This window comes from Camellia sinensis, chromosome 5 (assembly GCF_055761805.1).
Source record: "Camellia sinensis isolate YWXY chromosome 5, ASM5576180v1, whole genome shotgun sequence".
NCBI classification, from domain to species: Eukaryota; Viridiplantae; Streptophyta; class Magnoliopsida; order Ericales; family Theaceae; genus Camellia; species Camellia sinensis.
In genome coordinates, this window is record NC_138965.1 from 136,438,287 (window position 1) to 136,466,161 (window position 27,875).

The 27,875-nt window shown below is 32.8% G+C and overlaps 1 protein-coding gene across 1 annotated transcript; it reads right to left on the reverse strand.

The window, feature by feature from the left end:
* Positions 1–227: 227 nt before the first annotated feature.
* Positions 228–6,105, reverse strand: LOC114255854 (uncharacterized). The gene is made up of 8 exons (XM_082869849.1): positions 6,027–6,105; positions 5,715–5,778; positions 2,834–2,872; positions 1,337–1,479; positions 1,178–1,255; positions 997–1,082; positions 793–841; positions 228–698 (listed from the first exon to the last, which is right to left on the reverse strand). Exons 3-8 carry the CDS (start codon positions 2,847–2,849, stop codon positions 594–596), a joined length of 477 nt encoding a protein of 158 aa, XP_082725975.1. The 5' UTR covers positions 2,850–2,872; positions 5,715–5,778; positions 6,027–6,105; the 3' UTR covers positions 228–593.
* Positions 6,106–27,875: the final 21,770 nt, after the last annotated feature.

Below are 27,875 nucleotides of genomic sequence, written 5' to 3' on the forward strand. Positions count from 1 at the left end.
ACGGTAATATGACGTCACCATGCTATTTAGCGACGTTTTTAAAACGCCGCCGTATCTCTATTTTAAAAAAGAAATCCAAACATCGATGTAATATTTAGCGACAGTTTTAGAAACGTCGTGATATTCTTTTTTTTTTTAATTGTGCTAATTTTATATGATTGAACTAAAAAATACCTATAATTAAACTAAAAACAACACTAATATGAAATAATAACTCTCATTCAAAATGCAACATTAATTCATTTTCCCATTCAATTTAATAACCAATCACCATTAATAACAAAATAACATATCCAAAAGTGAATTGTAACCAACAAGAAGGTTGACTGAATTGTAACCTAAGCAAGTGGCCAACAGCTTTTCAGGAAAATTGATTTAAATCTTCCAATGAACTAGAGAGAGAACCAAGGAAGGCAAGAGGTTAATCTACCCCATAAAGGAGGAGGTACTGAGCTCAGGACAAGGAATGCAAGCACAAAAAAAGGGAGTTAGATTAATCTGATGACTTCACATTCATTCACATTCATGCTGATCTTGAGCTGGCCAAGTCCTCCAGATCTTGGTCATCCTTTAAGGTCAAGCTCATCCAACCTTTAAAGTCTGATGAGCAATCTAACCTCCATTCGCTTTCCACTTTCATCCTTCCCCACAAATTTTAAGCCAGCTTCTTCTAACATGTCAATCATATATGGATTCACCTGTAACAATAATGCCATGGGCAAGTATATATCCCGTGATAAGTATTATGTCTATGAACACTTTTCTTCCACCAAATCAATCTTCATAACTAACCTCATATCTATGCCGATGTTGTTTATCCACATACTCTGAATTATGGTACCTAGAAATAAACAGAGAATATAGTATTATGCATGCATGAAGGAAGATGAAAAAATCAAAGAAACTTGATTGGAAAATGTGGACATTCATATCTCGCAGAAAGAGATGTTGGGTTCACTTTTGGAAATTATTAAATGGAGCATTGATATCTCTTACAGTTTTGCAGTGATACAATCAGGAGTCTGAAACAGCGTTTTGCGACACCCCAGTCTCATTGTGCTTCCCATATGTGTTCTTGAACCCTGTATAAATATAGAAAGATGATGGCTATTAATTTGCTATAACCAGTGTTTCTTGCAAAGGAGTAGCTCAAAAAAATGTAATACAATGCAAGCACCTCTGGCATGAAAATTACAACAGGATTGAGTGTCTCGTTGTCAAATTCTGTACTGTTTGCCTTTTCCCAACCCAAAACCTAAAACATGTGGCGAAAATAAGGTTAGTACATGGTTTGTCATATGAAACATGTCAATCTATTGGAAGGAAAGTCACTTACAGATCTAGCATACTCAATAACAGAAATCTGCATGCCCAAGCAAATCCCAAGATATGGAACTTTATTTTCTCTGGCATACTTTGCAGCTAGCATCATTCCTTTCACACCACGATCTCCAAATCCACTAGGAACTAAGACACATGCTGCATTCTGAAAATGTTTGGGTAACCAAATTTGTATGATTTGGTGAAAATGTTCTAACTAAAAAATTAATGGCAGTCCTACTCAATACCAGCTTAAGAACAGTCAAGATGGTCATTGCTTAGGTTTGAACAAATAGTATGCTCAACACTCAACTATCAAAAAGATTAAAAATATAATAAAAATAAAAGAAAGTAAGAAAAACATGCATCTATAGATAACATGTATCCATGTAAAGAGAGGGAAAGTATAAAAAAATAACATGGCGTGAACGGAAGAAACATGAAACAGTGATAAACAATCACAAACCTATTTATACCAAATTCCAAACAAATCAGAAGACTGCTGGGAAAGAGGAAAATCAGAAGATTTGGCCATATAGCCAACAACGAATACAAAGAGGTTAGAAAATTCCCAATAATGTTCTTCTGTAATCATGAAAATAAATAATGTAAATAGAGGCAAATTATGTGAGGTGTGTGTATATTTTTTGTTTCTTCTGAAAAGTACTCAACTCAACAAATCAATATCCCAATTACTTGGGGTCAATTATTTCCTCCAATTAATTCTATTTGAAGTTATATCCTCAATTAAATTTAAGTTAATCATGTTATTTCTTATCACCACATCTCAGGTTCTCCTCGGTTTTCCTCTATTTTTTTTTAATCACCCTCCACATGGATCAAATTACTCCTCAATTCACATGTTCAACTTAATAGGAATCGTGCAATCACACAACCATCTTGATACTTTTCCACTTTTTTGTACAACTGGTCACGTCATCCACATAGAACTAGTTTCCTATTTCAAAATCCATTTCTCCTTAATCATTCTATTCTTAAGGAGAGCTAAAATTTCTTGTCTTTAAAAAAAAAATGTATTAGAAAAAAAAAAAATCAAAGGGGATGCCACTTATGTAGAAAAAGAAGAAAAAACAAAACAAATCAGGAAAAGACACACACACGAAAAAATAAAGGCATATATATCACCTCTGATAACAAAAGACTCTACAAAATTCACAAATTGAGTAAGGCTCAAGGAAACAATTCCCATGACCCAACTACATGAATGCCACCTGTATATCATGTGCATCTTGAACCATATATGCAACCAGAGTCAACACACAATCAGTCAACAAAAAATTCAACAAGGTCTTTAAAAACTTGGTTTTTCATGTTATGTAAACTATGTTTTAAATAATGTGATTCGCAAAACAAGAGAGTTCCCTTTCGAATACAAACAAATTATTAAAGATGTGTGACCTATTGGGAAGAAAAATATAAGAACAAAAAGAAGATGCCACACACCAAAAAACTAAGGCAAAAAAGAAGAAGAGAGAGATTCCATAAAACTTACCTTCAATGCCTCCCATGCAGTAGCATGATCTTCTGGTGCCTGCACAAGGAACAATGAAATAACACATTGTCCTAAAAAACATTTGATAGAATATACAACATACAACTAGCAAAGGCCCAATACCAATTTTGCAGTTTCTTGCCAACAGGATTTATAGCCTATAGGCTAGATCTGGTTGCCATTATGATAAGACAGTTTAGTATCAACTTTTCCCAAAGAAAGCACAAAGAAAACTCCATATTGAACTGGAAGTCCCTCCTGAAAAGAACAGACATAAAATCAGGCATGAAGACCAAGCTAAAGACCACAAGCCAACTACTATAGCCACACAAATAGATGAGCATATATCTAGTCAGGGGAAGTAATAACCATCTTACATGAAAAAAATATAAACAACTAGTTCACTTACATTAAATTGTTGGGGCCCGGTCCCACTGATTTCTTTTGGCATAGCTCCCACTACTTCTACATTATTTTCAAATTTGCTTGCGCAACCCATAGTATTAAATCAGATGAGAGATCCTTGCCTAATCCACTCAAAATTTTGTAATTTTCGGAGAGACTATTAGCCATTGAAAGTACTGCAAACTTTCTTCTTTTGGCTAAATGCGACCTCTGCAATGAAGCACATCTATTTTTGGGTTCTTCAGAATTGCTATTAGACATCAACCCCAGATGACAGGCAACTTCAGGCATCGAATCAAATGTCTTCCCATCTGGAGCACATGTAGCTCACCATTGCGCATGGATCTTTTGAATTCCACACACCAACCTTCTTCTAGAACACCATGCCTTTCAGATATAAACTCGTTAAGAGCCTGCAAATGCATCTCATTTGGATTCTGAGGTGCTTGTCTAGTAGCTGTATGATTACTACTCCTAACACTTCCTAAAAGGAAGCGCATATCTGCCTCCTCAAAACCTCTAACCACAGAATATGTGCGATGCAATATATCTTTGACACCAAGAGTCACAATACCAGATGATTTTTGAAACCCAAATCCATTTCCCACGTACAATGAGTTTGAGTACGTCACTGGAGCACCAAAAGAATTATCACCTGGAGCATGATTTCTAAGAACCACAATAAAAATGTAACTTGTAACAATTTCAAATTACTAGCATTTCAAAAAAGTTTTTAAATAAATCAACCAATCAAAAGAAAGAACAAGCAGCAAAATTGAAATTCATAAGTGAGATAGCCTACATGAATCCTTTTTCGTCATGTTCATGTTGTTCTATCAAGGGTTATATGCTTAGTTTTTCGTCATGTTGTTCTATCAAGGGTTATATGCTCAGTTAAATTAAATGAATTCATATAAATTTTTTTACTACAAACTGAAATTGACAACTAAAAAAGAAATTGTGAGAAATACACTCAATCAAGAGAAATTAATGAAAGCAACAACTTAACTAAACCACAATTTCAAGCAATTAAGAAAGAAGCACCGCTTCAAACTACTCACCAAAATACCAATGTAATTGTAGCTTCTTTGCAAAACTCGCCACCAATAAGTTAAGAGGACATATTTAGCAGCCACCATCATGCCCACACTCATTAATCAAGACAAGACACAAGGACTGAGCAAACAATGCCTCATCCCAACTTGTCAGGTTATCTTATGAACCAAAATCCCCATTCCAGATCCCCATCCATTATAGTGAACAAGCAGAATTTCACATTCCTTCTAAAATTGTACCCAAAAACCATGTTCATTGAATTAACTCTTCTAGAACAAGCATTAAGTAAGCAATAACCTACCATCGCATCATTATTTCTTCTTTTCATTTTTTTAAGTTTTTATTATTTGTATTACTAAAAGATATTCATTAAAAGAAACCATAAAACGATAATCACACCTTTATACAACCAAAAACTACACAATTCCATAGTTCCCAAAAGACTACAAAATCTAAAAATTGACCAATGCTTGGGTAACCCTCCCCAAATACCAACCATATAAATAAATAAATCTACTTTTTAAACTTATAAAATGGAACCTCCAGCCATCAAAAGATATTCAATTGTGGTCTCTCCAAATAATCCACATAAAACACAGTATTACAAAAATAAAAATAAAACCTTGATTAATTTGTAATTTAGAATAATCATGGTAGTAATAGAAAATAACATAAAAGACTCAAATTAGTTTTATTTCCACACATTTTCAGATTTTAAAATTAAATTTTGAGTCTTCTTCACACATATGTTCCTACAGAGCCAGAACTGTTATGCACATTTACTCAATATGTCAAACTTTTGGTCGAATTATCTCCCATGGTCTGCTAACATTATGCAGTGGCGAGTACCTGAAGAGAAATTTTAACAATGGCAAAGATTCAAAATGATAAAATAGTTAACCAACTACCCGTCTGCTGAAAACTTCCGAGTGGTGAAAAGCTAAAAGAAAAAGCAACCCAGCTCCAAAATCAAACGAGAACTGACTACTTGCTAACTGATGATGGATAAACAAGCACGGGACATTGGTCTATGATTCTCCATTAACTTCAGTGAAAGTTGAACCAATAAATAACAGTCATTAAGAGCCACACACTAATACACAGAACTAAATGAGTTTACTCAAGACTTGCCAAAAAAAAAAAAAAAAACAGATACTTAAATAATACACAGAACATATTTTTCATTTAACGAAGTATGCAAGTCAACTGCATTTTAGTATTACTAAAATGTAATTTGGAAGTTGGAAATGAGGAATAATTTGTGATTAAGAGGTGAACGCCAAACAATAACAGAAGTAAATAACTTACTCAAGAATAACTAACATATTTTATATCAAACAGAAAAAGTATCTAAAAAATTATAATTTCAAAGTAAGAACATTATACAGGCAGATAATTCAATGAAAATAAATTCACTCACTTGATAAGCCAATGGAACTCTTCCTCCTTCTCTGAGCAGCCAAAGTCACATGTCCATCTATGACCTAGAAAAGAAACCTAAAAATCAACAAGTGATACTAAAATAAATCAACCAAGTGAACCCACAGATTGCTGGCTGACGTATAGTGAAATCTAAGCATACCCATAACACCAACATGAGCAAGAGCACAACCTAAAAGATTAGGTCTCTGTAACCACAAAATTTTACAATTTAGTTTATAGACACGATGTATTATGACAAATGAATAAACCCAAAAAATGCCACCAAGAAAATGAATCAACACCGCTATACCTGATTAATGCAAGCCCCAATAAGAAGCCCACCGTTGCTTCCACCTTCAATACACAATTTTTCTCTGCATCGTTGAGCTTCTACTCACTGTTTCCAACGACCCACATCCAACGCCACCTGCTTGTCCCGTACATGATCAGAGACACTAACACCGTACTCGAAACCCTAGATAAATCGATTCACCATTGTTGCTGCTCAGTCTGATGAAAGAGAAGAGTTGTCCACACAAGGACTAGAAAGAGTAAAGCAACAAAAACGAAAGGAGAAAACACAAAACAAAAGCAAAAAAAGCTGGAAATCAACTAAATCGAGAGAAAACAATTCCAAATCGTTAGATTTAGCCATGAAATTTTATAGATCTTGTGTGAATGTAGCAAATCTATATCAGAAAACCCTAACCTTGAGCCCTAGATCGATTTAGATCATAGGGATTCGAACAATCAGGAAGATATCCGCTCAAATCAAGAGTAGAACAACATTTTTCAGATCAAACAACCAAAGAATTGATGGAGATTGAAGAGATCGAAGATCCGATGCCTCGAAGATCCAACGCCTCGATTTATCTCTCTTCCTAAAGTCATGCCTCTGTTCGATCAGAATAGAAGACGTAGCCTTGAGTTGAGCCACTGTTTAAAGGAAATAACCGGCACACAAAACGAGATGGTTTGGTTTAATTTTTTTGAAATTTAAAAAATCTGGACAGATTTCACGACGTTTTTGAAAACGTCATAAAAAAAACGTCACTGTATGTCGTTTTTCTTGTAGTGAAAGCTCTCCTTCTTGGCTATAACAATAATCTTGATGATTGAAAAACCCCTCTTTCCTTCATAAACCCACGGCTGCTAGGGCTGCTAGTGTTGTGGAAAACAATTATAACAAGAGTTAAGGTTTGCGTTTATTTTATTTTATACTAGTGGTGGGCACACTTAGGTCAAATAGATAGATAAATATACAAAATACATATATAAGTTACATGCAATTCAAATGGTAAGAGCCTAACTTATTAATTTTGTGGTCTAGAGTTTAAGTCACACCCTCTTCTCCATTTTTTTTATTTTAATAATAAATCTTGCTTCTAAATCAATGACTTTCACTATAAATTTATTTTAGGTTTAAAATTAATTAAAAGATCCTCCAATAATATTTAATTTGCACCTTAGAATTCACCACCAAAATATTTGTGATTGTAATATTATTATTATCTAATTATTTACTTAATTTTTATATTCGGGTTCTCACATTCTCCCCCCCTAAAAGAAAAGTTTCGTCCTCGAAACTAACCCGAGTAAATCATGAGAATAGATGTGAGTACTTCTTGCGCATCTCATCCTCGCGTTCCCAAGTCGCCTCTTCAGCTAGATGATTACGCCACAGTACCTTAACCAATTTAGTGGTCTTTGTACACAACATTTTCTCTTCCAAATACAAAATCTGAACAGGCATCTCCTCATACGAAAAATCCTCTCTAATCTAAAGCGACTCATAATCTATCACATGCGACGAACTATGTACATATTTCCTCAACATAGACACGTGAAACACATTATGCACTCCTGCCAACCTAGGGGGTAGAGCAACACGGTACGCAACCTCACCAACCTTCTCCAATACCTCAAATGGACCAATGTATCTAGGACTCAACTTTCCTTTCCAAACCTGATGACTCCTTTCCATGGTGATACTTTCAAGAATACCATATCCCCCACATGAAACTCTAAATCTCTCCTACGATGATCAGCATAACTTTTTTGTTTACTTTGAGCAGTCAATAATCTCTCTCTAATGGTGATAATTTTCTGTGTAGCATCCTCCACCAAATCAAGTCTCAACATTTGCCTCTTACCAACCTCATACCAGCACAAAGGAGACCTACACTTCCTCCCATACAAAGCCTCATAAGGAACTACACCCAAACTAGAATGATAACTATTATTATAGGCAAACTCCATGAGTAGCAAATAATCATCCCAATTACCTCTCCACTCCAAAGCACAAGCCCTTAACATATCCTCAAGGGTTTGCATAGTCCTCTCTGATTGCCCATCTGTCTAAGGGTGATAAGCTGAACTAAAATTTAACCGAGTACCCATAGTTGACTATAATGCACCCCAAAACTTAGACACAAAACGAGGGTCCCGATCTGACACTATTGACACAGGTGTACCATGCAATCTAACAATCTCCTTCACATACAACTGTGCAAATCGAGCTAGAGAATAGTTCATTTGAACTGCAATAAAATGTGCTGACTTGGTTAATCTATCAACAACAACCCAAACTGCATCGTGATTACTACTAGTACAAGGTAAACCACACACAAAGTCCATGGTATCATGATCCCACTTCCACTCTGGTATAGGTAAGGGTTGTAGTTTCCCCGCAGGTTTCTGATGTTATACTTTAACTTGTTGACACACCAAACACTGAGCCACAAATTCTGCAATATCTCCCTTCATACCATTCAACCAAAAATGTTCATGAAGATCCCGATACATTTTAGTGCTTCCAGGATGAATGCTGTAACTAGAACTATGTGCCTCCGTCATAATCTCCTTCCTCAAATCACCACTAGCAGAAACACAAATTCGGCTACGGAATCTAAGCAATCTATCATCACTAACCACAAAGTCTATGTGCTTACCTTCTGCCATCTCTCCTTTAATACGCTCACACTGGGGGTCAATCTCCTGTGCTAAATGAATCTGTTCTCTCAAGGTTGGCTGAACTATCAATTGACTACAATAAGCCCTATCACCAGGCGTAACAATCTCAAGCCTCAAACGTCTCATGTCTTCCACCAAAACAACTCTCAATAGAAAAAGCTGCTACATCTCCAACTGCGACCTTCCTACTCAAGGCATCTGCTACCACATTTGCCTTCCCCGGATGATATAAAACATTCACATCGAAATCTTTTAGTAACTCAAGTCATCTTCTTTGCCTCAAATTAAGTTCCTTCTGTGTGAAAATATACTTCAAACTCTTATGATCAGTGTAAATCTCACATGACTCTCCATACAAATAATGCCGCCAGATCTTAAGAGCAAAAATCACCGCTGCTAACTCCAAATCGTGCGTAGGATAGTTTCTCTCATGTATTTTCAACTGTTGTGACGTATAAATAATCTCCTTCCTATGCTGCATGGGCACACATCCTAAACCCTGTCGTGAAGCATCACTATAAATCACAAAACCACCACCATCAGTAGATAAGGCAGGGATTGGAGCTGATATCAACCTTTGTTTAAACTCTTGGAAGCTACACTCATAATCATCATTCCACTCAAACTTTACCTCTTTCCTAGTGAGGTTTATAAATGGCAAAGCAATACGGGAGAATCCTTCCACAAATTGTTTATAATATCCAGCAAACCCTAGAAAGCTACGTACCTCTATCACAGAAGTAGGTCGTGGCCAATCAACGATTTTCTACCACCTTTGTGCTATCCACAGATACCCTATCTTTACTCACCACATGACCCAAAAAGAATACACTGCTCAACCAGAATTCACACTTCTTAAATTTTGCACACAATCTCTTCTCCCTAAGGATCTAAAATACTACCCTCAAATACTGCTCATGCTCCTTTTTACTCCTCGAATAAATTAGGATGTCATCAATAAACACTACCACAAATTTTATCCAGTTGGGGTTTAAATACTTTGTTCATCAAATCCATGAATGCAGCTGGTGCATTTGTGAAACCAAAAGGCATCACCAATAACTTATAATGCCCATAACGGGTTCTAAAAGTGGTCTTAGAAACATCTTCATCCCTTACCTTCAACTAGTGATAGCCTGACCTCAAGTCAATCTTAGAGAATACCTAAGCTCCCTGCAATTGGTCAAATAGGTCATCAATACATGGTAAAGGATACATATTCTTCATTGTGACTTTGTTCGGTTCTCTTAATCAATACACAACCTCATAGACCCATCATTCTTCTTCACAAACAACACAGGTGCTCCCCAAGGTGAAACACTAGGCCTAATAAGACCTTTGTCTAGCAACTCCTGTAACTGAGTTTGTAACTCCCTTAACTCCAACGGTGCCATTCTATAGGGTGCTTTAAAAATAAGTGCTGTGTCAGGGACCAAGTTAATGGAAAATTCTACCTCACGATCTAGAGGAAGTCTAGGTAGATCCTTTAGAAAAACATCAACACAATCACTCACTACAGGCAACTCCTCTAACTTCTATTCTGGCAGTTCAATACTCACCACACAAGCTAAATAATCATGACACCCTTTACTTAACATTCGATTAGCCTAAAGGGAAGAAGTAAAACAGATGGAAGACCCTTTCCTGTCTCATTGAAAGAAAAACTCAAGTTGTCTTGGCATAGCAAAAACTAACCTCTTTCTAAAACAATCAACAGAGGCGTGATGCTTCGTCAACAAATCCATAATCAAAATTACGTCAAAATCCTTCATCTCTAAAGAAATCAAATCCACTAGAAAAATCCAACCATTCAAGTTTACCACATAAGATTTACAAACATCTCCCAATACTACTGTTTCTTCTAATGGATCAAACACGGTAATACAAACATCAAAGGCTCACAAAGAATAGACAATCCGTGAAAATATCTAGGTACCAACTCTTAACCTTCAAAATGAAATCAAGAAAGGCTTAACACAAACTTAAACAAAACTAACTTAACCATACACTACTAAGGACTATAGGGACTTGGACCTCGTCTAAATGATGAAATGCAAGATATGTAACTCAATAAACCTACAGCTCTGATACCACAACAATTGTCACACCCCAAATCCGGGCATGACCGGCCGTGGCCCACAGGGACCTAGCCCAAGGCACACGTAAGCCTAAACACGAATCCAATCACATTAAACAACTGAACAATAGTCCAATAATAAATAACCAAAACTCAATCCAGACATGTCACAATTATAAACGGCAAAATCAACCGTAATCAAAAACCATCCAAACTTATGGGATATAAACAACCCACATATAAAAAATAATCCTAAATGAACTTCGATAAGAATAAATATAAATATGCACAAACTTGACATAACACTCTAAACTAAAGGAATGCCCTAGAGGTCCATGCAATTGAGTCCCCGCTACGCCATGAGTCCACTCTAGGTCCTTCTAACACCTGGAAATGGTAAACAACTAAGTCAGCTGATAGCTTAGTGAGTAGCAGCATGGATAGTAAATACAGTTTTGAAAACAGAATTCAATTCCAAAATAAGATATATATCACAGAAACTAGATTGGCATACAGTTTGGTAAATACAATCTGTTTCAAAAAGAAGGTTCCACAGTTCAACACTTAAAATACTCATGTCTCGCAAGAACATGATAAACGACATTTTCCACTTAAAACAGATTATAACATGAACACCAATAATTTTCTGGGTACCAATAAAAACAAATAATCTGCCACACAGTTCTCAAGGCTATAAGCCCCGTTGGATCCAATACCGAACTAAGAGTTATCCTCAGGGTGGCACCTGGGCCTTTTCTCAAAGACGATCCGATTGAAGGTCACCTAGTTATTTTTAAAGGTCTTTTCCTTACAATCGTTGAGCACTAGAGTCATCACGGCCCAACCCGGATCTGTTCCCTAGTGGCCAGAGTCACCACACACAGTGGAATAATTTCCCTGGACTAAATACACACATGGTCCCAATAATCAATACACATTAGTTTCGCAAAACATGGTGGTTCAACATTATAAACATGAGACCAAAACAAATAGTTTACAGTATGCCAAGTTCACACATGTTTCAGAAATAATTTGATTCAATTGATAATATAATAATTTATCAAAACAGTTTAGTCTTTAAACAACAATTTAATTTTTCAACAGTTCAGGGTAGGGGAACATTTATAAAAATACGTAGCATGAAACTACTCACCTGGAAATGAAATAATATAATCCTCGAATAGAGTATGAAAGTCCAACTAGTGCCCTGATCCAATATGAAAACTACACGTCACTACTAATTTAAAAATACTAAAGAATACGAACTAAGTAACCCCAAACTAAAGCGCACTAACACGGCTCAACCCAACTCACCGTTACTCTTAAATATTACCTAAGTTCATGTTCTTCAAGGTTTAAAATCACCCAAGACATGGGTTCCGGTCAAAACTTAATTAATTATGACTTTAAGATAAAACAGAATTTCAAACAAGCCTTCCCAACTTATTCGCTAACTTTGAAAATTACAAAACACACTCCACGCTATTCTAAAAATTCCAATAACCTCCAGATATGATCTAATATATCTTAAGTTTCAAACCCAATTGGTTTCACTTGATTTGTTTATTAAAATAATTATCTACAATTTATTATATCCAAACAGGTTATTTTCTGCAGCACTTTAAAGAAATTGACGGTTCTCTTAATATACACGAGCAATCAAAGCAAGGCCAAAAACGTCCGAAACTAGACTCGTAACCGGTTCTAATGACACTAATTTGATAATTTTTGAATTTATACCCAAAGAGAACAACACTCCCGAATTTACTGTTTCGGACTGGTTTCCTGGACAGATTTGAATACCTCAATTTATATGGATTTTGACTCCCAAAAATTATGAAAAAATTCAGATACGCAATTCAATATGTAATTAATCTACTGTAAAAATTTCAGATTAAAATTCATCCGTTTGATATGGTTTCTTGATTTTTAAAGTTTGCGATTCTGTACAGAATTTTTGAACTAAGAATTACACCCATTCTTTACACATAAATTTAGCTTCTCAGATTTCTTAACAGTGTATACATATATATACAAAATACATAAACCTACAACCTCTCCATGAATGAATAAAATAATTATAGAATAAGGATAGAACAAATAAAGAAGAGAAGAAAACCTAGGAGGCCACACAGCACAACATACCCAAAGCTCTCATTCTTGGCTACAACAATAATCTTGATGATTGAAAAACCCCTCTTTCCTTCATAAACCCACGGCTGCTAGGGCTGCTAGTGTTGTGGAAAACAATTATAACAAGAGTTAGGGTTTGTGTTTATTTTATTTTATACTAGTGGTGGGCACACTTAGGTCAAATAGATAGATAAATATACAAAATACATATATAAGTTACATGCAATTCAAATGGTAAGAGCCTAACTTATTAATTTTATGGTCTAGAGTTCAAGTCACACCCTCTTCTCCATTTTTTTTTTAATAATAAATCTTGCTTCTAAATCAATGACTTTCACCATAAATTTATTTTAGGTTTAAAATTAATTAAAAGATCCTCCAATAATATTTAATTTGCACCTTAGAATTCACCACCAAAATATTTGTGATTGTAATATTATTATTATCTAATTATTTACTTAATTTTTATATTCGGGTTCTCACATACCCTATGCTTCCACATACCCATGACGTCGGCTTAATTGGAGGAGTTGGATTTCAAAAGGAAGTGTTTTTGAAGGGTTTGAGGGACTTCGGCTAAAACCTAAAAATGTACTATGGTAAGAGTTTGTATGGATCTAAAGGGAATTCGTGTCAGTTTTTCCTAAGGTTCGTAAGTTCTATAGACAAAATCCCAATCCTAAGTCTAGGCAAGTGAAGATTGAAGGCAAGAATCTGGAAAAAACACGACAAACAGAAACATGAATGCGATTCAGAGTCAAGAACAGTGATGAATCATCAGAGAACATAGTGGTAAAGCTTGTGCAGGTGTGTGAAGCCAAGAACAATGGCAAAAATCAACAGATATGTAAGCAATGTGAGTATTCAAGAAAGGATTGGGCAAAAAACAGAATCACGAAGTAAACATGCTCAAGCACATGGTGGAAATCGAGGTACAGATTAAATGATCAGAGACATAAGCAAGTTCGCAAATATGAAAGAGTTCGAAGTAAATCAAGAACTGAAACCAGGAGGAACAATGGCTTACCAGAGAAAGTAAGGCCGGTGTGAGGATCGCCGAAGTCAGACGACGGTTGCAAAAGTGACAGAGCGGTAAAAATCCCGCCGGAGGAGGTGAACGGAGCAAGTTACAGAGCTCGTACGCTTGAATCAAAGGCATATTTGGGAGAGCGAAGAGAGAGGGCTTGCACGAGAATAAGGATGCAAAGGTGAAATGACGAAGAGAAAGGAAGAAAGTTTTGTTGAAACACAAAGCGGCAGCAAAAAGGCAATTAATATGCCTAAAACGACGTGCGTGACAGACGGCGCACACAAGAGCAATGCGACTTAGTGGCGTGTATCGGGTACGGCCCAAAGAGAGAGAGCTGCGTGGCAAGAACGGTTGAGTAGTCATGCGTGGCAGCTCATACGCGTGTTGAAGCTCTTAGAATTCTTGATTTAACGGAGTATAACCTCGGCTTGGAGGATGATCTCAGCTGAGAAACTTGAACAAAACTTGGTTAATGATTTTGTGGCATTGGTGAAAGCAGGCTGTAAGTTTTTTGTCATATTGAGCCAACGTATTATGACTTCGGTAATGAACGAATGAAATGAGCTTAGCCGACGTGCTAAATGGAAGAAACGATATAGGTTCCATCACCTTAGGATGCCGAGGTAATAGAACCTAAGGGGCAGTTGTGAGGACATATTTTCTGAGTGCCAACACGTGGCCAAGGTGACGTCGAAGTATCAGCTGAGGTGCCACGTGTCCTGGTCATGACGCCAAGGTAATCTCCGAAGATATCGGAGTTCGGGATAAGCGGATAAGGGACAAGAGTCTTAAAATGAGAAAACACTTCAGTTTGGGTAAAGATAAGACTCTTAGAGAGTTTATTCCAATCCTACTGGGAGTCCAAGATTAGCAGTAATCCTAAGTCCACTAGAGCTAGGCTTCTATTGGGACTAGGATTGTATTGGCAATAAAAGGGAGGCACCCCCATGAGTTTAAGGTACGCAATTTATATTCTGAATAGTGAGTTAAGCACTTTTGCTATCTTTGAGAGATAACAGACTTGATCATCGGAGTGCCCCTGGATGGACGAACCACCGCCGGAATCTCTTCTTTCTGTTGCAGGTCGTTCGGGACTAATCTATTCTGCCAGTGCTCTCCAGCTAAGTACTAATTTGACAGTGTGGTCGGAAATTGACACAAACAGAGTTTAATTATAAATTTTGAAAAGGATTTTTGAATTAGATTTTAAAAATTTTATTTTGTTATGAGTTATGATTTATTTATTTTTTTAATCCGAATCAAGATCCTAAAATATAATCAAACGCTAACTTTATTTTGAAACAGAAAATGATCAGTTGCTGGTCACATGGCCATTCTTAAAGGGTAAAATGACAATTTACCCACACACTTTCATTCAACCAAATAAAACCATTGGCCTATCAATCCCGCTAAGTAAATCGAATAACAGCACCCGAATGGCCCGAACACCTTGGAATTGCTTCTATATAGCGATGTAAACGGTTCGGTTCAGTCAGTATTGAAAATATATTTAGTACCAAAGTGATTCTTTCGATTTTTATGATTGAAAAACTAATACAGATCGTATGTTACGGTTCGATTTTATCGATTTGATATAGAAGAGAAATTTACATAAAATTTTAAAAGGTTTAATAGTATATTATTACATTGAAAATAAATGAAAAAAGTATATGAAAATTGCTCAATAAGTATTTTTTTCTCTAATTTTTTTATTATAAAAGTGTAATATATTAATTGCTTCTCATATAATGTTCAAGAAATCATAATATAAAAATATTTAAATATAATATTCGATTGGTTTGGTTTGCGTTGATATAAAAAGTTTCAAGTCGAAAACAGATTGTATGTTATGAAAAATTGACCAAAAACTAAAATTTCGGTCGATTTCAATTGACTAGCTTAATTTTATCGATTTTTTTTATATTCTTACTTTTAGAGTTCGTTGCCTCAACACACGTGAAGGCTATGCGCTAGGTAAATAGAAGATAAAGGAGAGAGAGTGGTCCATTCCACCATTTCTGCCGAATCTATTTCCTTGTTTCACCAAAGACGATCAACGTCCAACATCGACGATGGTTGACGATGACCACATCCACCATTGACGACTATCACGTCCATTATTGACTACCACTAGTGTTGGTCTTCAATTTTCGAAGGCCTAAGGCGAAATAAAAAAAAAAGGACCTATATTCATTATAAAAAAAAAAAAAAAAACCTACTCTGTGTGGCACTATGATCACCAATTGATTCTAAAATAGCTATCAAAATGTATTCATTTTATATTATCAAAATAATAATAATAATTATAAAGTTACTAAAAGGTATAGTTCAAATCAACAAAACAAACTAATTAATTAATAATTCCAATTAATGAAATATTTCAACGGTGTGAAACGAACATAAATAATTTCACATTGTGTTAAATTGAAGAGTGGGATAATAATTTTGCTTCACCAGTAGTGTGTAGCAAACATAAATGAAAAGGAAATATGACTATATAATTAATTTTTCACACAAAATACACAATCTACTCACTATCTGATATTTGATAGCAAAAGAATTATGAAACATAATTTAATAAAACAAAATTAGGGCAAATAAATTAGAAAAACTTTATTCAATTAAAATATGATAAAGACATAGGGTAAAAAAATTAGGATAAAATTATTTATTCCATTAAAATCTGATAGTTTATGAGAGAAAAAAATTAGGACAAAATTATTTATTTCATTATTTGGGCCAACTATACTGATCTATGTTTTAATTCATTTTTTTCAATTGGGTCTAACCACATTTGTGATTAAATGTTTTTTTTTTAACTATGCTCAATAGAATTTTTTGAAGCATTTTAAACTGACCATAAATGAACAAAAATAGATTAGGCCTATTTAAGTTTTGAATATACTGCTAATAAACTTGAAATCCTAATTTCGAGCCAAATTTTGAGGTCTAAGGCACAAGTCTTAGTGGCCTTAGTCCAAGACCGCCCTTACTACTGCCATCCACCACTCTCTCTCTCTCCTCTCTCATCAAGTTTTCTTTGAGGATTTCTTCAGTTTTCTTCTTGTTCTTTTTGGACCAATTTTTTTTTTTTTTTTTTTTTTATAATGTTTTTCAATTATTTCTTTGATTTTGTTTGTTAGGTTCTTCCGTTTTGATTTGTTATGCAAAAAGTTATGCAAAAAATTGGGATACAGAGATAATGGAATCAAAGACTGCATTTGTTACATTCAAAGATCCAAAAACCCTTGAAAATTGTTTATTTGGCAAACGCAGCTCATATCTCTCTCCCTTATCTACCCTCTCTACTGAACTTTGCTGTATTTATACATCTTTTCCTTTTTGTTTGAATTGATAGTTGTCAGGGTTTGTGGTTCGGTTGCGATCAGAGAAATTACTAACTTGTTATTTGTTTGTCAGATGGACAAATTTAAAAAATGAATCTGCATCCGTCTGCTAAATTGATGGATGTGGATTGAGTGGATTGATAGATGGATGCGAATCACTTTAGTAATTTAAACTTTTACAAATTTTGAACATAATACAATAATTTGTCAACAATTTTTTTGGATAATAATCCATTTCAAAATAACTAAAAGATTATCAAGTAAATTGTCAAATACCAATAATAAATACATATAAGAAAATCATACACTATCAAAACTATTTCATTACTTTTTTTCTATTCAAAAACTATTTAATTTGATTTTTTTTAAAAATGAAAACATTAAGCATTATATTTTTTACACAAAAATACCAAATGTAAACCTTTGTCATTTAATAAAATGATTTCTAAATTGAAAACACAACAGAATATGTGAATTCTTTTTTAATTGAAAACACAAATAGAATATCTAAATAAATTAAAAACATAAAACCTTACAAATTCTAGGGGCTCGTCGTTTGGTGGTTTAGTTGCGACCAAAAGAACTTCAAATCCACCATCTGTCCAAAATTAGGCAGATTAAAAAAATCAATCAGCAATCGTCCGTTCGTCGTCACGCATTCGTCCAAAATACGACGGATCGGATCGGTTCAGTTCGGTTGATTTGAGCGGATCAAAATATCCGCTTCTCAACCCTTGTTAGCTCTTTTTTAGATCTCAATGCATGCTCTCTGTCTTTCTAATTATTAACTAATCAACTGATTTAGGGGCAATTTGGAAAGCTAGCTAAAAGTTAGTTTTTAGCTTTTAATATATTTTGGCTCACATCACTTCTCATATTTTTTACGCATAAAAGGATAAAATAGTCAAAAAAAAAAAAACCCAAAAAGCCAATTTTTAACCAATTTCTCAAATCACCTCTTAGCTCGTCTTGTTAAAAAAAAATAAAAAAAATCAATTCTCAAAATACCTATCTTTATCACTGACCCTTCATAGTTCATAGGCCTCGTTTGTTTGGGGTTATAGAGAGGAGATTGAGATTGATAGTGAAGTGAGACTTACTATATAGGGTGTTTGTTTTGAGAGATGAAGAGGGAATTCCTAATCCCTTGGTATTAGGATAGGCATTGGAAGCGGGATTGAGATGGAGAAAGTGAATGTGGTATTAGAAAAATAGTTCGCTGGACTATTTTATTTATTTATTTATTATATGTTGGGCATTTTTTTTGAACATTAATATTTTTTTTTGTTAAGTAAAAATCATTATTTTATTTTTTTTATTTTTTATATTTATTTTTTTTTTATTTTTTACACATTGGGCATTTTTTTGAACATTAATGTTTAATGTTTTGTATTTTTTATTTGTTTTATTATTTTATATTTATTTTGTACAAAAATAATTTAACAATCCCTACACTAACAACTATCATCAAAATAAACACAATTTTACTTAATTTCCTCACTAACAATTCCTTCACTATTAATCTCCACTATTCTACATTTGAAAATAAACAGGTCATAATTCTCTCAATTTGCTAATGGGGTAGAATGCAATGAACCTAGTTTTTCCGGTGTCGGAGAGAAAAAGAGGGCTTCGGTGAGCTGCGTATGAGAGGAGTTTCCGGTGTTGGCTCCGTTTTCTTTACCCGACGATTTCACAGAGACGAGAGGGGTGAGAGAAGGTTTTGAAGAGGGATGATAACTGGGTTTGTTTGTGTCTCAGAGAGAGAAGCTATGCGCGTGAGTCTTTTTTTTTTGGGAGATATATTGTGCCAGCTAATTCGGTATAACTTTTTTAATTTTTTTTTGTTTTTTTTGGATTAATTTGGCATGTTTAAATTAAGAGAAAATTAGTCTAAGGTCCCTCTCCCATTTTTAGTAATGAAAGAGGTCCACAATATTATTTTATGATGTTTAAGGTCCCTTAACCCCCATACCCATATATCACAAAGAAATTTGACTCTCTCAAATCAAACTTCATTTCTCTCTCTCTACTTCAATATTGTTTAAACCCTAGCTCTCACAAATCTTCTCATTTTCTCTTTACAAAAATGGCAAACAATGGTCGAGCACTCGCTGAGATTATGATTTTGAAATGTATGATTTAATATATTGCGAAAAAAGGGTCTGATCCACTCATTGATATGAATGCTTTTAATGATTTCATCAAGAAATCGCTGCACATTGATGTTAACATGACCCAATTGTTTGAAAAAGTGAGGAGGTTGAAGAAGAAGTATGAGAACAATGCTAGCAAGAGTAAAATGGGCGAGGATCGGACTTTTTTGAAGGCTTGTGAGCAAAAAACGTATGAATTGTCGAAAAAGATATGGTTTGGTGGAGCTAATTCTGTAGGTGTTGATAGTGCAAAGGTTAGTGGGAAAGCAAGGAAGAATCACAGTCAAAGAGCTATTGTAGCTTCACCAAGGGGTTGATAGTGGGAAGGAAGAAACAAAGATGTAGGCTGAGCCAAGTGTAGGGGTGTCTCTCTCATAATTTAACTTGGTTTTCAATTTCTTTGTCTGTGAATTGTGTATTTTTCTGCAACTTGTGTTTAGCTCATATTCACTGTAATTTATGTGATTGAATGGGAATTGGTTCTTGCTCTGTTTTTGTTTCTGTGAAATTTTGCTGCCAGATTTGGTCATATTGAATCTGAATTAAGTTTGTTTATGTTTGAACTTTTGCTAAATTGGTTTTCTTGTCAGATTGTTCTTCTTTACTCTTTTGGGAATTGTTTATTCCAAGGCATATTTTAGGAAGTGGTTTTGTTTTGGAATTTCTTTAGATTCCCAGAATTTCTCTGGAAGAAAAAGATGATGAACAAAGAAGATGATGATGAAGGCTTTAGGAATTTCTCTGGGACGTTCATAATTTCTCTCGAGAGAAATTTCTTTGGACTTCTCAGAATTTTCTTTGGACAAAGAAGATGATGAAGGCTTTAGGAATTTTTCTGAGAAGTCCAGAATTTCTGCAGAGAGAAATTTCTCTGGACTTCTCAAAATTTCTCTGGACAAAGAAGATGATGAAGGCTTTAGGAATTTCTCTGGGAAGTCTAGAATTTCTCTGGACAAAGAAGATGATGAAGTCTTTAGGAATTTCTCTTGGGAAGTCTAGAATTTTTCTGGAGAGAAATTTCTCTGGACTTCTTAGAAATTCTCTGGACAAAAAAGATGATGAAGGCTTTAGGAATTTCTCTGGAAAGTCCAGAATTTCTCTGGAAAAAGATGAAGGCTTAAGTTAGAAATTTCTTTGGAAAATCTAGAATTTCTCTGAAGAGTGAAGTCCAGAGAAATTTTTGGAATTTCTCTAGATCAAATTTTCTTTGAGTCGAATTTTCTCTGGATCGATGTTGAGGGACCTTAGACATTATGAAAATGTTGAGTGTCCTTTATGTTATAAAATCTTAATACCAGGGACCTTAAAAAAAAATCCCCTTAAATTAGTTTTTTGACTTTTTTTAAAAAGAAAAAATAAAATAATTATGATTTAAATATAATATTTCATCTTATTAATTTATGAGTTAATTACCTAAAAATACTATTTGCAAATGTTATGGTCGCTCAAGTCCGATCTAAATTTTTTTGAACCGATAAGTACTATTTAGTAAAACTAAGAATATTATCAATTTTTCTTTTCTAATTTTTAAAATTAAGAATATTATCAATTTCGCATAGTAATGTTCCAGATAATTATTCCACTCATTGATAAAAAAAACATAGCATGAGAGTAAACGATTTTGCCCTTCTACTTATCGATTTGATTCAACTATCTAATAAAACCAAAAACATTATCAATTTTTTTCAGTTTTAAAATTAAGAACATTATTAATTTTTTAATTTTTAAATTTTTAAATTTTTTTTTTCAGTTTTGTATATTAATGTTCCATCATCATACTCCTTTATAGACACAAAATTTTCAGTTTTATACAATTTTTTTTAATTTTTTTTCAAAAGTGCACATAATTTTTTTTTTTTTTAGTTTTTCAATTTGAAAGTTGATATTTTAAAGTTTTGAAAATCAAAATAAATATCAAATCATCATTTTTCCTTATAAATAATCATAAATGATGAACAATCATTGTTTGAAGGATAATTTCAACTATTAAAAACTTAATGGGATTTGAAGGTTCAAAAAATTTAATTAAGACTTAATGAAGTATAAATTTATAAATTTAAACTTGTGTAAATGCCCCTTAATTTATTTAACTTAATTTATTTTATTGAACTGAATTTATTTATCTGTTTTGTGTTTTTATAATTCCAACTCAAACCCAACACACTTGCCAAATACTAGCATAGGCGAGAGAATTAATGTTGTGTACCAATCATTTTTCTTCACCTATATGCTCAGTCACACCAAATCTCTTATAATTATTCCTCTTTTCCCACCGAGTTATTTGGCGAAAACCACCTTCCTCAAGGATAAAAAAAATTTATTTTTATTTTGTCATGTACAATCTTATCCCTCAATATACTAGTGATAACCCGTGCTATGCACGAATAAATAACAAAAAGTGATAAATAATATTAAATATGTTAAAAATTAATAATAAAATTCTATAATATTAATTTACATAGGTACTTAAAAAATAGATTTGATTGATCTCAACCGAAAAAGAAAGGTCAGAGTAAAATTCTATAAATATATGATAAAAGTAAAAATAAATTAAGTTTGAATTTGAAGATAAACTATAAGAATATAGAAAGTGAAAATTAGATAAATCCTAAAAAAAGAATAAACTTAGTTGAAAAATTAAGAGTAAGAGTAGATCCTGTACATATAAGGTAAAGATTAAAAAAAATTAAAATTAAAATTAAGTGTAAATGTGAAGATAAATTATAAGAATATAGAAAGAGAAATTTAGATTAATCCTAGAAAAATGAGGTAGAGGGAAATTTAGTAAATATCAAATGAAGATTGAAAAAAAAAAAAAATCAAAGTTGAAATTTAAAAATTCAAAAATTAGATGAGATAAACTTGATAAAAAAAACATCCAATATAGAAGAACTGGAGATAATAGTAGTTTAAAAATTAGATAAGAGTAAAATGCTACCTATAATAAAAAAAAAGAACTCAAAAATAGAACCATAGTAAGTTAAAAATTATATAAGAGTTAAATGTCATCTATAATTTTTTAATAAACATTTATGTGCTTAGAAGTTGATTGGCTTAGAATTTTGAAAAAAGAAATTATTTTTTATTTAAATTTTGTGTAGTTAAAAAATAAATTTTTTAAAGTTGATTGGCTTAGAAGCTCTATGGTTTGGAGCTAGAGTAGAAGTATGTCAATTGTTTTTGAATTGCTGTATTGGTGTTCGCTTTTGGATTTTGGCTGATCTTGATTGGCTTCTTGCCAATCTTGGGTAAAGTCCATGCATATAATTGTGCTTTCTTCGCGGTGTCAACCTAGAAGTATGTTATCTTATTATACAAATTTTAACTCTATTTTTAACAGTTTTTGTATTCTAAAGCTATTTAATTACAAACAAAATTCAAGGATCACTTTTTATTTTTTTAAATTTGTTTTGTGTCTATAACCTATAAATTTCAACAACTTTCGTATTTTGAAGCTACTAAATAAAATAAAAAAAATTAACATCACTTCGTTTTTTTTTTCTTTTTTTTTTCTTTTTAACTTCGTAGTTAGTTTTATTTTTACTTTATGTTATATGATAATATAATCATTCATTTTAAATACAATAAAGTCTTAACCATGGAACGCGCATGGCATGAATATTTCTATAGCAGTGACACGTAAATATAAAATTCAGCAATCATAGAAAAAAAAATTCTTACCTATGATTTTTGTCTAAATATATAAAACATATTTATTCAAATTAAATTTTAAAATTTTGATCATTAATATATGTGTTTATAATTTCAATACAAACATAGTTGAATAATAATTTTTTTTTATAAGAAATTAACCAAACTTTTATTGAAGTATTCACATATTGAATCCAATCTATTTAAAAATTACATGACATTCAATAATGTAATTGAAATTAACTATTAAATATTAATTAAGTAAAAAACATGTATATTGAGTTTTTACTCTTCCAATGGTTCCAAATGTCCTTGTCTACAATTGATTTTCGTTATATATATACATATAAAGAATATAGTTGAAAGCAAAGTAATTTATTTGTATATTCATTAAGGATTTTGAAATCTAATCTGTGTTTCAAATATTCCTTTTTGCAAATAACTTTTTATTGCAAAAGATGAACTTATCATTTAAAAACTTAATCCTACTCACTACATATATCCAAAGAAACAAATTTAAACTCATGAAGATCTCAAATAAAAAAATGAAAATATAAACAAAAATATTTTAGAGCTACTACATAATTAAGTTTATTTACGTCTGAATTTAAATTGAGTGCCCTCCTTATAAATTACAACAAAATCAAACACGTAAATTAATATAATTGAAGAACAAAATATAATAAAAAATAAATGAGATTGAATAAAAATTTCTTTCAAACTCGTGAATGTGTTCCAAATACTCTTCTCGATTGGTACAATTTTTCTTAAAAAAATGGGTGAACTCAAATTGCATCACAAAAGCTCTCCAATATTTTTGCCCAATTTCATATTGTCATGGAAGTAAGGTTTTTTTTTTTTTTTTTTTTTTTTTAAATATCTTTGAGTAGGATATAAATTTGATGAAAGAATTTGAATTAGAGTTAAACTCATCTTTTATCTATAAGTATTTTGAAAAAATCCTATCCATATGATATTATATATATCCATGCCCTAAGTAATTAAAAAGTGAAATAAAATATATTTAAAAAGAGGGAAAAAATAGGAAATAGAATGAGAGAATAATAGATGTGCCACCTAGGAAAGAGTTTAATGAAATGTTAGGATTGAGGATTTGAAATTTTTTAAGAAATCACTATATTTGATTATATATATAGTATAGATATGGTACAAATTTAAATCAAATCTTTCAGCAACCCAGCTTGACGGCACCAAACTGAAAGGCGAGGCCACAAATGAAGATGATGGTGCAACGTTTACCAAACTAAAAAAAAAAAATGGTATGGACTATGATATATTTATTTAGATTTTTTTAGGTAATGTGGTGAAAATTAAATTAGTGTAGTGTTAGATTCCCCTATAAAATGAATTTGAGTCATTGGTATAAAATTTTGAATAATTCTAAATTTTTATGTTGGGATCTGTAGTATTACTGGAAAAGAAAAAAAGAAAAGAAAAAAAGAAGATGATGGTGCAACTACTGACAACGATGGTAGTAAATAATAATTAATGAAGCTTTTTTAGATAAAATTGAAAATTAAACAATATATATTTGATTTGTTATGATTGTTTTTTTTTTGAAGGTTTCAAAAAAATTTGAATAATTGTTAAAAAAAAATACAAATGGTGTACAATTTTGATTAATTGTTAGGTTTTTCTTTTAGATTTGTTTTCGTTATATTTACTAATTTGCAAATATTAAAGTAAAATTTCATGTCTAAGCTGTTTTGATTGTTCTTTTAATATGTACTTTTTTCCTTTTGTTGGCCTCTTGTTCAAGAACGACTGTAAATTTTTACGTTATAATAATGTGTTCTTGAGTAATTTTTTTTGTTAAATTTTACAGTGAAATAGAATAACATTTTATTGTGAATCAGAGTAAAATATTACTATTAAATAGAGTAAAATGTTACTGTTTATATCAATTTCAATGCTAATTTTTTTTTTAATAAAGAATTGCATAACGAATCTAGATTTTATTTGATAAATTTTGATAAGAGAATTATAAAATAATAATTTTATTATAAACCGATATGTAAATCAAAAGTTATATTATTCTTAAGTTTAAAATATTAAATTATTCACTAAGAATATTTTGATAATAATGGCACTACAAGAAAAGTGAGCTTAAAAAATGGAAGCATTGCGATGACACACTTCTAAAAAAGTGACTTTTTGAGGCGGCACAACTTGCTGTTGCGAAAAAAGTGTGTTTTTGCTGCGACATAATTTGCTGTCGGGAAAAATGTGAGTTTTTGCGACGGCACAATTTGTTGTCGCGAAAAAATAGAGTATTTGCGACAGCAGAAAATGCTGTCACGAAAAAGGAGAGTATTTGCGACGGCTGAAATTGCTGTCGCAAAAAAAGTAGAGTATTTATGATGGCAGAGATTGCCATCGCGAAAAAATAAAGTTTTTACGACGATACCAGCTACAGTCTCGAAAAAAAGTGAGTTTTTTGCGATTGTAATAGGTACCGTTGCAAAAAAAAAAAAAAAAGTAAAATAAAATAAAATATTGTGGCTTTAAGACAACTTTATATATATACAATTACAAAATGATTTGAATAAATGCAATTGTATTTTTCTATCGTAATTTTTTTTTTTAAAAAAAAACAACGTCGTCTTACTCTTTTGATATAATATGTCTCTTTTCACCCATTTTTTTTTATCTTTCTATTCCTCTGTCTCTGTCTCTTTCTCTCTCTTACTCATCATTCTTCTCTGTCTGTCTGTATCTCTCTCTCTCTCTCTCTCTCTCTCTTTGTGTCTGTCGCTCATCTCTCTTCTCTTTTCTCTCTATCTCTCTCATCTCTTTGTCTCCCTCGTTCATCTCTTTTCTCTCTCTCTCTTGCTCATCTCTCTTCTCTTTATCTCTCTCTATCTCTCTTTTTGTTTCTCTCGCTTATCTCTCTTCTCTATCTGCTTCTCTCTTTTTCTATGTTTCTTTCTCTTTCGTCTCTTTTTGTTTTCTTTCCTTATCTCTTTGTTTATCTCTCGCTCATTTTTTGTTTTTCTCTCTATCTCTTTCGCTCTCTATCTCTCAATGTTTTCAAACCCAAACCGAACCGGCCGATGGGACCGGTTGAACCAGGAATCGGGCCTTGTTCCGGTCCGGTCAACCCCCTAAACTCGGAGTGGGAGCAAAAATGGAAAAAACCGGTGACCTAGTGGCCGAACTGGGAAAACCGGTGACTCGAACCTGGTCAAGAGGGTCGGACCGGTTTGTTTTTTTCGAATTTTTTTTATTTTCTTTCTTTCTTTCTTTTTTATGTGTTTATATATATATATATATATAATATATTTCAAAATTTTGACTAAAAATTCTTATTTCAAGAGTCTCCTCTCATATGGAAGAGTCTCATTGAAAGCTTGAGAACATTATGAAAGTCTATTCCTATTTATAGGAAAAGATTTTTCAAAGAGAATCTACAAAATTCTATGTGGGATTCAATCAAATTCTTTGAAACATATTGATTGGAGGGAGGATTGAAAATTTTATTTCCCTTCAAAATTAAATCTAGCATTCAATCAATTTGTTTGGAGGGAATGTTTAAAAAATTTAATTTCTTTAAAATAAATGATTTTTTTTATCAATTATGACTTTATTAAATATTATTAATAAGTACTATGCAACAATTTTTATTTTTATTTCATTATTTGTATATATTTTTATTTATTTATAATTTATAGTTATATTTTTTTAATTATATAATATTAATTATGACGTCACGGTTCGACCACTTTGACCCTACGGTTGAACCGATGACCCCTCCACCCGGTCCCTTTTTCGGTTCGCTCACCAGTTCGATTTTGAAAACATTGCTGTCTTTATCTCTTTCACTCATCATTTTTCTCTCTCTCTTTCTTTGTCTGCCTGTCTGTTTGTCTGTCTGTCTCTATTTCTCCCACTGTGTTCGCCTTGCTTATTCTCTTCCTCTCATCTTCTCTATTTATTGAGCATCCTCTCGATTTATCGATCCATTACAAGAAAATGAACTTTAGCGACCACTTTGTCTCTCTCTCGTTCATCACTCTATCTCTGCTCTCTTTCTCTATCTCTTTTCTCTATCTGTCTTTCACTTTTCTCTCTCTCTCTCTCTCTCTCTCTCACCACCCATCTCATCTACCACCTTCACCACTACTGCAAATGCCATTCCATTACTACCACTACTACCACTGTTGCCACTCCACCTCTACGACTACCATTACTACCACCATCGCCACCACTCCACTACCACCACCACCACCACCACCACCACCACCATCACCATCACCATCACCATCACCACTATTACTGTCATCACTACTACCATTACCTCTTCTCCACCACCGCCACTCCATCTCTTCTACCACTATCACAACTTCACCAGTAATCTCCTTCGCCACCACCACCACCACCACCACCACCACCACCACCATCACCACGACCACCACCTCTTATCCACCACCTTCACCATTACTGTCGTTCCTTCTCCTCTACTACAAAAAATTAGTTCCTGATTTTTAGTAACCAAAAAAAATGGGCCGCAGAAAAATATTTTTCATTGACCACAAAAAATTAACTTCATTTTAACGGAAAGTATTTTTCATTAAAATATTACCCCTACTTCTACCAAATTAAAAAAAATAATAATTTGCTTTTTCATTAAAATAGAAATGAAACAAATAAATTTTCAACCTTAGTAACTAAAAAAAAAATGAAAAATAAAAAAAAAAAATTATTAAGTACAAAAAAATAAATTTATTTTAACAAAAAATAAATAAAACAACGTCGTTCACATCGCCAATCC